At 39.3% G+C, this 10,127-nt stretch overlaps 2 protein-coding genes across 2 annotated transcripts; one reads left to right on the plus strand and one right to left on the minus strand.

Annotated features, from left to right (window-relative positions):
* Positions 1-43: 43 nt before the first annotated feature.
* phykpl (5-phosphohydroxy-L-lysine phospho-lyase) lies at positions 44-3,731 on the minus strand. Its single transcript, XM_079249910.1, has 13 exons — positions 3,551-3,731; positions 3,356-3,474; positions 3,081-3,240; positions 2,926-3,000; positions 2,761-2,848; positions 2,553-2,669; positions 2,320-2,402; positions 2,004-2,229; positions 1,628-1,782; positions 1,117-1,206; positions 898-1,031; positions 698-744; positions 44-407 (listed from the first exon to the last, which is right to left on the minus strand). Exons 1-12 carry the CDS (start codon positions 3,607-3,609, stop codon positions 701-703), a joined length of 1,350 nt encoding a protein of 449 aa, XP_079106036.1. The 5' UTR covers positions 3,610-3,731; the 3' UTR covers positions 44-407; positions 698-700.
* A 2,540-nt stretch (positions 3,732-6,271) lies between these two features.
* LOC306763588 (protein FAM53C-like) lies at positions 6,272-9,857 on the plus strand. The gene is made up of 4 exons (XM_079250433.1): positions 6,272-6,401; positions 6,488-6,548; positions 6,629-7,458; positions 8,629-9,857. Exons 1-4 carry the CDS (start codon positions 6,318-6,320, stop codon positions 8,866-8,868), a joined length of 1,215 nt encoding a protein of 404 aa, XP_079106559.1. The 5' UTR covers positions 6,272-6,317; the 3' UTR covers positions 8,869-9,857.
* Positions 9,858-10,127: the final 270 nt, after the last annotated feature.

The raw sequence follows: 10,127 nt of genomic DNA on the forward strand, positions 1-10,127 counted from the left end.
CGGATGCCTCCTTGGAAAGCTGTGGGAGAGGGCTTCACTACCTACAGGATAACTGGCTGAGTGTTAATACTCACCCCACTAAATGAATCTGCAATACTTGAGCATTTTTTGTGAATGTTTCCGAGAGTTAAGATAGTCTGGTAAGTGCTTAACTCTTCTTTGTGTATTAAGAACATGTAGATCAGTGTTAAGTTGAGGCTGGGTATTTAAAACATCGCTGCTGTGGGGAAAAGAACATAAGCATTGTGATTTAAAAATGATAACTTTATTATAATTTAAAAAAAAAAAAAAATTAGCCCTGCAGTCTTCTGGTACATCATCTCGCTGGTGTAAATGGTGACTTCCAACTGATTATCAAAGAGCTGCACCTATCTTGAGCTGAGCTGATGCCATAAATTGCTGAAGACCTGGAGAAATACATTGAAAAATGACAACACAGCTACAAGTAAATCAAAGGTGTTTCAGAATTCATGTTCATCACTGATGGAGCATCGCTGTTCCCATGCTAGCTCATCTGAAAACCGTTTTAGTCCCCCAGTGGTCGGTGTTAGTGTGAGGAAAACATGTTCTGTGAAGTGAAGCTGTTTGATCTACTGCAGCCTCAGGCATAGATATTATCTCTACCTCTGAATTTGATGAATGTGACCACCTGACAATGTTTGATGCAATTAAAGGTTTTTCTACAGGTTTAACAAACCTTTTAGATGTCTTCATTTTCCAGTTTGAGGTCATTGGATTTTATCCCTGTAAAAACAAAATATTTTGTATCGAGGTCGTGCATCAATCACATCAAAACTTTCCACAATGATTTTTTAATCAATTTTGACACATACTAAGAAGAAATTTTACAGTCATACAGTATATGACTAATATAAATTTCATGTTTGTGTCACTAACCTGTGAGAATGCAGTCGATGCAGTTTACGACTAGCTCTGCATCCTCCATGTTGAAGCACATTGGAGGTTTAAACTTCAAAACGCTTTCCCAGGGGCCGTCTGTACTGACACAGATTCGATCTTCCTCCTTCAACCTATTATAGTAATATTAAAAATATATTCCCACATGGGAGTAATACATCTGTGGACGTGTAAGCATTAGCTGGTTGACTTACATACCTCTTTGCCACCCATGCTGCTGTTTTAGTAGCAGGAGTCTTCGTCTGTCTGTCTGTCACCAGCTCAACGCCTATGAAAAGCCCAACTCCTCTGAAGCAATAAGATATGAATATATTAGTACTACATCATACTTTACTACCCTGTGATGCCTCCTAACTTCTCTGAATATCATGAAGTATTTCTTGATTTCATAACTGGGAAGATAAATATTGTTTTGGGATTATGAATTTAAGTATATTTTGTAAAATCTGCCAAAATATGAAAACATTTAAATTTAGCTACTACTTTTACCTTATGCTAATTTTTTAAGACTGTACATATACAGGTGTTTCCAAGAACTTATCCATTTAGATGGATGTTTGCTGAGAAGCTGTAGAGAGCTGTACCCGCATCCCTTTAATAATGGTTGTGTAACAAGATGGTGAAAGAATATTTGTACTTTTCCCCGACAGTTGCAGGGACATCTAAAACCTAATAGCCTGAGTGAGTTCAGTAGTCTGGATGTTCCTACCTGACATCTCCAACTATTTCATGTTTTGCTTGTAGTTTTGTGAGCAAATCTTTAAGATAAGCTCCCACTCTTTTGGCATTTCTTCTGAGGTCTTCATCCTCTATCACATCAAGTACGGCAAGGCCAATAGCACACGACACAGGGTTCCCTCCAAACTATGTTGTGTTGGAGAAAAATAGAAGGGACACATAAATGCTATAACAAGACTTGTATGTTTAGGAGGGACCAAATGACTTGGTCACTGATGAGAATGAATTGGATAAAAAAAAAAATCCTCTTGATTACTGGCTGATTAATTATAAGTGAAACTTAAAAAAAATTAAACTAGCATTAGAGAAATCAATTTACTGGTTTGATAATATGGATGTATAATCACCGTATTAAAGTACTCCACTCCATTTGCTGTGAAAGCTCCAGCTATCTCCACAGTAGTTGCTACGCATGCAAGGGGGTGCCCATTGCCCATGGGTTTGCCCATGGTCACAATGTCTGGACAGAAATCCTCTCCCTGCAGCTGGAAAGCCCAGAAATGACTCCCCACACGTCCGAAACCCGTCTGCACCTCATCTGCCACAAATACTCCACCAGCTGAGCGCACATATCTGTGGAGTACATTACACACATCGTTAAAAAAAAGAAAACCAAACCAATGAAAAAAAACAAAACAATCAGCTAACTGGATCAGTGCTCACTCTGCAACTTTTGGCGAGTATCCGTTTGGCAAGATAATTTGTCCTCCAACACTTGGCAATGATTCAGCGAAGAAAGCAGAGAGCTTTGGGAAATAAGTACCATTAATGGCATGCACTGATTGTGTATTGTTCTTTTTTATTTTTGTTTTTTACAGCCTACAATGTGTGCAGTGGTTAATCTTTTAAAAGCCACTAATTTTATTGTAAATGTGGGGAGCTGTATTAAACTGTACCTTGCGACCTTTCTTGTGGATCTTTTCAATTGCATCTCTTACTGTTTCAGCATATGCTTGGCCTGGGTTGGGGTGATCCTCTCTGAACATGCCTCTGTAGGTATCTGGTAAGGGGGCCTCAGAGGATGGAACATGGGATTTTAGACAAAAAACAAATATTGCTGGTTTTCAGTTTGTGTAGTAATGGTTATTACATAAATGTACTGACCACATGAACCCATTCTTTCTGTCCTGCCAGTTTCCGAAACTTATACGGACTAATGTCAATGAGAGACATTAGATGTCCGTGGTATGCACTGGTGTGGAATAATTGAAAAACCACTGTTGTGTCAATACAGTTTCTTTTTCTTTTGATTAGAAGCTAAATACTTACTGGTCAAGTACTATGACATCTTCATGTTGGGTGTACTGTTGTGCCAAACGTAGGGCGAGATCATTTGCTTCTGAACTGTCAGAAAAGCAGATGTGGAATGACTTGAAATGTACTTGTGGAATACAAGTCTGTATGGCTGTAGGTTAAGTTCTCACCCAGAATTAACAAAATAAAAGACACACAGTTTCTCAGGCAGCGTGGCAGCCAAGCGGTCTGCATACAGGACTATGTTGTCATGCAGAAATCTTGAATTTGTGTTCAGGAGGTCCATTTGTGCTGCTGCAGCCTTTGTTACCGCTGGATGACAGTGACCCACTGTTGAAAAGGCATATTACTACTCCATAATAACTTTCTGTCACCGGGAGGCAGAATTTGCAATGGGACACTTTTGTTACTGTTCATGAAAAAGAACTAGTGTTAAATGTTTTACCATGGTGGACGTTACTGATGCAGTCCAAATAGCGTTGTTCTTTTTCATCGAATAGATACTGTCCTCTCGCTCTTACAATTTTGACAGGATCCTCTGAATAAAACAGTTTGCATGACTGGCTGTAATAGAATAAAAATAACGTGTAAGTAGCATGCTGTCACAATCCATAAACCACGAAGCCAATACATTACATACCCAATTAATCTTTTTCTCATTGCGAGAGTTGTTTCTTTCTTTAGTTTTTCTTGTGCCATTGCCTCTTCAGTCTGTCTCTCTCTCTCTCTTACGTACACTAATACCTAATACGCTAATAACTGCTAAAGAAATGAACAGACACGTGCAACGCAGCTTGTGATAAGACTAAGCAAACTATTTTGCTAACTACTGAATAACTCAACTGTTTAGCTAAGTGAACGTATTCAATACGCATGCGTCAGGAGCGGGGGTCACTGCGTGAGCACTCTGGATTCTCCGATTTACTTATTTATTTTTCCATAGAACATATATATAGGAATATTAAATTGGGAATATTTGGGTAATTATTCAGCAGTTTCATAGAAAACAACCCGTAAATGTTGACACCTTTTTTAAACGTTTAATTTAGCAACTAATCTGTAGGTGTGTACAGAATGTACCAACAACGGAATTGTAAAGGGGACAGAGACGCTTACAAGTCTACATGTAAATGTCAACTTGAAAATACAGTAATAATCTTAGTCAATAAATATAATGTTGTACTGACCTTTTTTTTTTTAATCTTTCGTGAAAGCTGGAGTACAGGGCAAAACAATCTGACCACCGTTATGTTGGAATCGTCCAAAGACTATATATACTCCGTCAAGCTACAGCTCAGTCGGTGTTTTCACTTTGCAGCTTCGGTTGCTAAGGAACCACTGAAAGCAGGTAATTCATCAGGTCAGCTGTAGCATGCTAGTTTTCATAGAGGCTGCGTGACCAAGCTAGCACACGTTAATTACAGAAACGCATTTTTTACATTGGCCCGTCTTAACGATTTATTTTTTAATTACCAGAATGACTAACTGTGAACTGACAGTAAACATGCAGAATTAAATAATATAACGCCTGTCATTTAAGTTGGTACACTTGTTATCCTATCGGCTAGCTAACATAACCGGCTAATGACTTGATACCTCACGGGCTGCATCGTGTTGCTGGGCTAGCGTGCCTTCTTGCTCACTAGCTAAATATCGGATCAGATTTAGCCAGAAAATCTATCACAATATCTAATACATCGTTATTAATGGATCACTGCTCTGTACTTCATGCTGCACATACATTTAGAAACACAGATCTATACATGTATGTAGTCTTAGTAGACATGGGTTAGATAGACTAGTAATGTTAAAACATTCGTTGGCATACACATTGCTCAAGACAGTTGTCTTCTGATCAGGACTATTTGTAATTGAACAGATTTAGCATTTTTGTCCGACATGTCTCGTGTGTCATTTTGGCACGTTGTGTGAATATATACATTTTTCTTTAATTCCTCATAATTCTTGGACTTATTCATAATGGTCTCTGTTTCTAAGTAGCTCATTGGTGTTGACAGCACTGCTATGCCTCTTATAAAGTAAAATTAATTGCTGTTGCCGCGGGATGAGGTTTAGTTTACCCCTTAAGTAGCTTGTATCTTGTGGCATGTGGAACTAGGCTAGCCATGTAGCAATGTGGGTTTGTCATAAAGAGGAAGGCCTAGGAGGCCACATCTGAATGCCAACAATGGTGAAAAATCTCATCACTGATTTTTATGTCAACAAATTGTATGAAATAGCAAATTGGCAATATTTAATATTTGATCTAACACATTTTATACGTTGATCACTGCATGGGCTTCAATACTAAATGTACTTTTGCCTTTGTACTCTTAAATATCAGGACAAAGACTTAAAGGACAGGTTAAATTTTAATAAAAACCGTTTTTACATTATCCCTTTTGCTTTCAGTTTGAGACATACCGCATTTAGCTTTACAAAGACTTGAAGGGTTCATTTCTTAGGGCTGCACAGATTAATCTTTAGAGAAGATAGTGAGTTCAGTAACTACCATAGCCTAAAAACCATATTTTTCTTGTTGTACACACATTTTTCAAGAATGTTGTATTTAGTTGCACACAGACTATTTTGTGACCTACTGCTATCTGTGAACACACCATCACTTTGTTTTTTACATGAATTTAAGTCTATGCGACCTGATGACTTTCTTTTGCCCCCCTCTCGTTGCAAAGATACTATGGCATGCTTCCAGCCCCTGTTCCATTCATTTTTCACACACTTCCCCCATCCTCTCCCTTTTAGCCTGTCCCTCCCCCTTCCATTCTCTGTAGTAGTTACAACTCTTGCCATTTATTGGGCCCAACTAAATTGCCTGCCTTTGTAATGCTCTCTAGGTTTTTGTCTTTAACTATTATAATATAGTGGGAAATATCATGTTGGGAATTCTTTTTTTTTTTAATGAATTCTTGTACAAATGGCTGTTTTTATGATGGAATGTGAAGAGCTTCTTTGTTCTGGGTCTCCTTATGTCCACGTGTGCTCTCTGCCTTTGTAGATGTGAACTTCTCCCTTTTATGTGTGAAGGAGGTAGTGTATAAGTCCCACTTTGGTTTTTGTGTAGAAATATGTAGCCAGTATTGAGATGTTTTGTTCCTGGCTCCGTGGGGTGGATAAATCTGTCTTGAGATTTGTAAGATACTGTACAAGCATTCACAGCACTGCGTTTAACCAGTTTCCTTTAATCAGTGATGGTTTCATTCTAATCTATTCTCATCTGTTCTTTTTTAGGTGGAAAAAATCTGATAATGTTATAGTAAGAAAGCTGGTCAGTCTGGCTGGTTGCGGTGTTGAGGGGGCATCACAAACCACGCCAGGGTTCTGACTACTTACATTTTTACCACCCTCAGTAAAGCTCCGGTCTCCATGTGTCTCCTTGGACTGTAATTATGGTTACACTTATCACAGAACAGCTCCGTAAGCAGAGTTTGGAGGAACCTTATCACAAGGCTTTCTCATTCAATGCCACTGTGGTGAGTTGAATCAACAGAAAATTGTCCTTCAAAGTGATATTAATGTTATGGGTTTCAGCTTTGAAAATACGATGTTTTTGTTACAGTCATTACCTGCAGTGGGCTCCAGTCCAACCATCTCATGGAGTGTTTGTGGAACAGCGCAAGGCAAGTCAGATTAATGAAGAGCCATTAAAGCCATACTATAAAAGTAATCTCTCTAATTGATTTTATTTATGTATTTGCAGAAGCCAGCTCAGCAACACACCCAACATCCAAAACACACATTTTGGCAGATTCCTGTGAACTAGACTTTGTATGGCCTCCCTCGTGTTCAGGGGATCCTTTACAGAAACCACAGGCTGCCTGCACAGACCAAACTTTCCAGAGTTCACCCCCACCACCTCCAAAACGCCACTGCCGGTCCCTCTCAGTTCCAGAGGACCTGTCTCAGTGCCGCTCCACCTGGCATCCCAGTGCATCAAAGGTTTGGACTCCGGTCAAAAGAGGTTGCCATAGTAGAGGCGCATCTAGTTCAGGCTCTGCAGCCAGTTCTTTGCCACTTTGTGGTCCCAGTTCTTCTTTCACCTCCTCCTCCATACATTCATCTTCCAGCCCTACCTTCTTTAGTTTAGCACTGTCATCTGACTCTCCTTTATCTTGGGGCTTCCCTTGGGACACCTGTGATGCACTGAAAGCAACTTGTTCGGCCTCTTTTGCTACTCCTTCTTCATGCTCTTCTTCACCAGCCCCCCTGGTTTCTCATTCAGTGCTGCAGCGCCGTTTTTCCCTGTCCCCGGTGCACATTCAGAATGCCTCAGTGGCAACCTTGAACCCTCGGCCCTCCCCTGCATCAGCTCTGGCATTTGGGTTTTCTGGCCTAGAGCACCCAGCCTTGTCTCCATCTCCCACCTCAGCCTGCAGTACCCCATCCTCTTCTAGGCGAGACCGGCCCACTGCATTGCCACGATGTCACTCGCAGCCTTGTGACATGCGCAGGCCCCGTTTGAAGAGGCGTCATGATCCAGATGTCCTCCCCTGCCCCAGGCCTGGCCTGGACTTCAGCAAGATGACACAGGTGAGGGCAAAAAACATAATTCTTTGGAAAGTTGTCCACTTACTTTCCTCCACTTTTAACATAAGCCATAATTGTTGTAACTGTATGACCATAACTAGTGGCATCAAGTAGGAAGTATTTACAAAGTATTCCAATGGCTGGATTTTGTTTGTGGCTTTGCCATTCTATGACTACATGAAGCAAATTTAATGCAGTTATTGTGTATTTAACCTCTGTGTTCTGGAAGTGGATTGCATTCACAGTGGATTTAGAAACTGTCCTGTGGCTGTCTCTACTTTCCAGAGACCAAACCTGTCAGCGTGACAACATGAGCAGATTGTGTTATTTCTTTATGTTTTCTAATGATCACAACTAGTGAAGTGTCATTGTCATCAGTTGGTTTCTGTAAAGAAAGCGAATTGTGCATGCTCTTATAGCCCCAAATGCAGCTACCATTGATGCATGTGGTTATTTCATTCAATGAAGTTACTCCTCTGTCCTATAAATACCCATTACTAATAGTTTCCTGATGCCAATAATGTGGTTTATGACTGTGCTCTGAGACATTGTTGTATGTATGTGGGTGTGTGTGTTTGCTTGTATGTTTATATGTGTTTGCAGAAATATATTTATATGTGAGAATGGTAGATTTATTGTCTTAGACATTTATTGGAAAAAGAAGGGGAGTGGAGGGAACATGTTCATCACGTTCTTAATATAAAGAACTTTGAGTTCCATTTTATGTGTGTATTGCTCTATTTGATAGACATAGGAACGCTTTCACAAAATCTGCTTATATTTGGGCTCTTACATTTCACATATCATTAAAATGGATCCCACTGAATTCAGTTTAGCGGACTCCCAATATCTGTCGACAAGTCAGGAAGTTTGTTATATGGATTTAACTAATTTAATACGATCATGTTACACATGTTGAATTAATTTCCAGTTTTCTTTTTTTTTTTTTTTTCTTCCTATAAATGCTAGGAAAGTTAATGAATTGATGCTACCACCCATTTGGACTTGGGTATTGAAGTTGACTATTGATATTGAAGTATCCTCTGCACTGATTAACCACCTACATTTACTAGTAGTGGATCCTGTTGTGTAAACAACTAAGGGCACCCTGTAGCTCGTGTATGTTTTCTTTTTTTTTTTTGTCACATGACCATTCTTCTTTCTGCTCTGTAGATTGGTAATCGTGACAGCTTATTGGGTGACGGTGGCTGGATATTTCCAGTGTCTTGTCATGCGGAACAGCGCCTGTCCTCCCCTGCTGAATTCCTTGGACGAGCCAGCATTGGGCCCCTAAGTGAAAGTGAAGAAGAGGAAGAGGAGGAAAGAAAAAGAACTATAATGGATGTTGGAAACACTACTGTTTTTGAAAGAGACTGCACAGAATTGGATTTGAACCTTATAGAGGAAAACTGACCACTCTTTGGTGCTCCAAGTGTGACTACTACATTCATAACCATATAAAGCACACCTGTACTGTGTGTTGTCTTCTGGCAGAAAACTTGAAAACGTGCAGCCCTCATGAGGCTATGTATCCAGATTACATGTTTGGGAGCCAGTTAAGTTTGAGCTGTTGTCAAATTGCATTGCTATGTTTGTTACATTTGACAAAGCCCACTATCCAACATTGCACAGTAATGCCAGTGCCTGCCTGTTCAGCACTCAATAGGGAAATGTGCATGAGCAAATAAGCAAGTTTTCATGTGCAGGGATGTTTTACAATTTATGTTGATTCTAGTCTTAATTAGCATCAGTTAACCATTGGTATGCATCTCAATAGTCTTGCATATATTTATCAAGGAACACTATATATTGAAAGCAGAAAGTTCTTAATATTTGCTTGAATTATTACATGATGTGCAGTCAAAGCCAGTGATGAAACTTGATTAAAATAGATTTTGTCAGTGCCCAATCAATTCAGCAATAGACTGCTTTTAGATTTTAAACTCAAAATTTAGATTAATTTTGAAATAAAAAGAGTAGATCCAGTATTACCATGTGTCAGTCAAAAAGATACTGAAGTAGTCTAAATGGCATGAGAATCCATATCTTAATGCCCTCCTGTATATTTATCAGGAAACATTCCAGGATTCGTCCCATTTCTTAAATCCTCCACGTGATTTAGCCACTTGTATGTTGCTCCTTTGAAATATAAATGTATGTCAAAGGGATGTTTTTATTGTAATAGAATAATTTGAGTTTTCTTTTTTTCTTCTCTTTTTTCCCCTCCATATATTCTCTTCTTATGATGTCTGTATGGGCATCACCACACATCACAAACGGTAATACTGATGATACTGTTAACTTACCATGCCTTAAGCCAACCAAGAGTTGTATGTGCTCTGGTCTTTTCACAGCCAGAGACTTTTGCAGTCTCCATTTGCACTGGTTCAGATATTTTTTGAACATGTGACACATGCACAAGAAAAGATAACCTAATAACTGAATCATTGCTGCAGCTGGACTCCACAGGGCACAATGTAATGCACTGTACAATGGTTAGAGTGAGTACCGGTACACACGTCCAGCCAATTCTGAGTGTATGTGAGAGGCTGTAGTGATTCAGATGATTTGGTGGCCTTTTAGATTTTTTTTCCATGGTTTCAGATGGAAATATTCTTGTTGCACAATTTATGTATGAATAAAGTTTAATAGAGAATTATTTTTTCCCAAAA

This window comes from Telmatherina bonti (genome assembly GCF_933228915.1).
Source record: "Telmatherina bonti genome assembly, chromosome: 12".
Taxonomy (NCBI): Eukaryota; Metazoa; Chordata; class Actinopteri; order Atheriniformes; family Telmatherinidae; genus Telmatherina; species Telmatherina bonti.

What these genes read in the sequence shown, in the direction of transcription:
- phykpl (XM_079249910.1), bottom strand. Translation starts at nt 3,609, where the DNA reads ATGGCACAAGAAAAACTAAAGAAAGAAACAACTCTCGCAATGAGAAAA. An exon ending in TCCACAAGAAAGGTCGCAAG is followed by an intron (nt 2,403 to 2,552) that starts GTACAGTTTAAT and finishes TATTTCCCAAAG; the next exon opens with CTCTCTGCTTTCTTCGCTGA. An exon ending in GCAGCATGGGTGGCAAAGAG is followed by an intron (nt 1,032 to 1,116) that starts GTATGTAAGTCA and finishes TTACTATAATAG; the next exon opens with GTTGAAGGAGGAAGATCGAA.
- LOC306763588 (XM_079250433.1), top strand. Translation starts at nt 6,318, where the DNA reads ATGGTTACACTTATCACAGAACAGCTCCGTAAGCAGAGTTTGGAGGAA. An exon ending in TCTCATTCAATGCCACTGTG is followed by an intron (nt 6,402 to 6,487) that starts GTGAGTTGAATC and finishes TTTTTGTTACAG; the next exon opens with TCATTACCTGCAGTGGGCTC. An exon ending in ACTTCAGCAAGATGACACAG is followed by an intron (nt 7,459 to 8,628) that starts GTGAGGGCAAAA and finishes TCTGCTCTGTAG; the next exon opens with ATTGGTAATCGTGACAGCTT.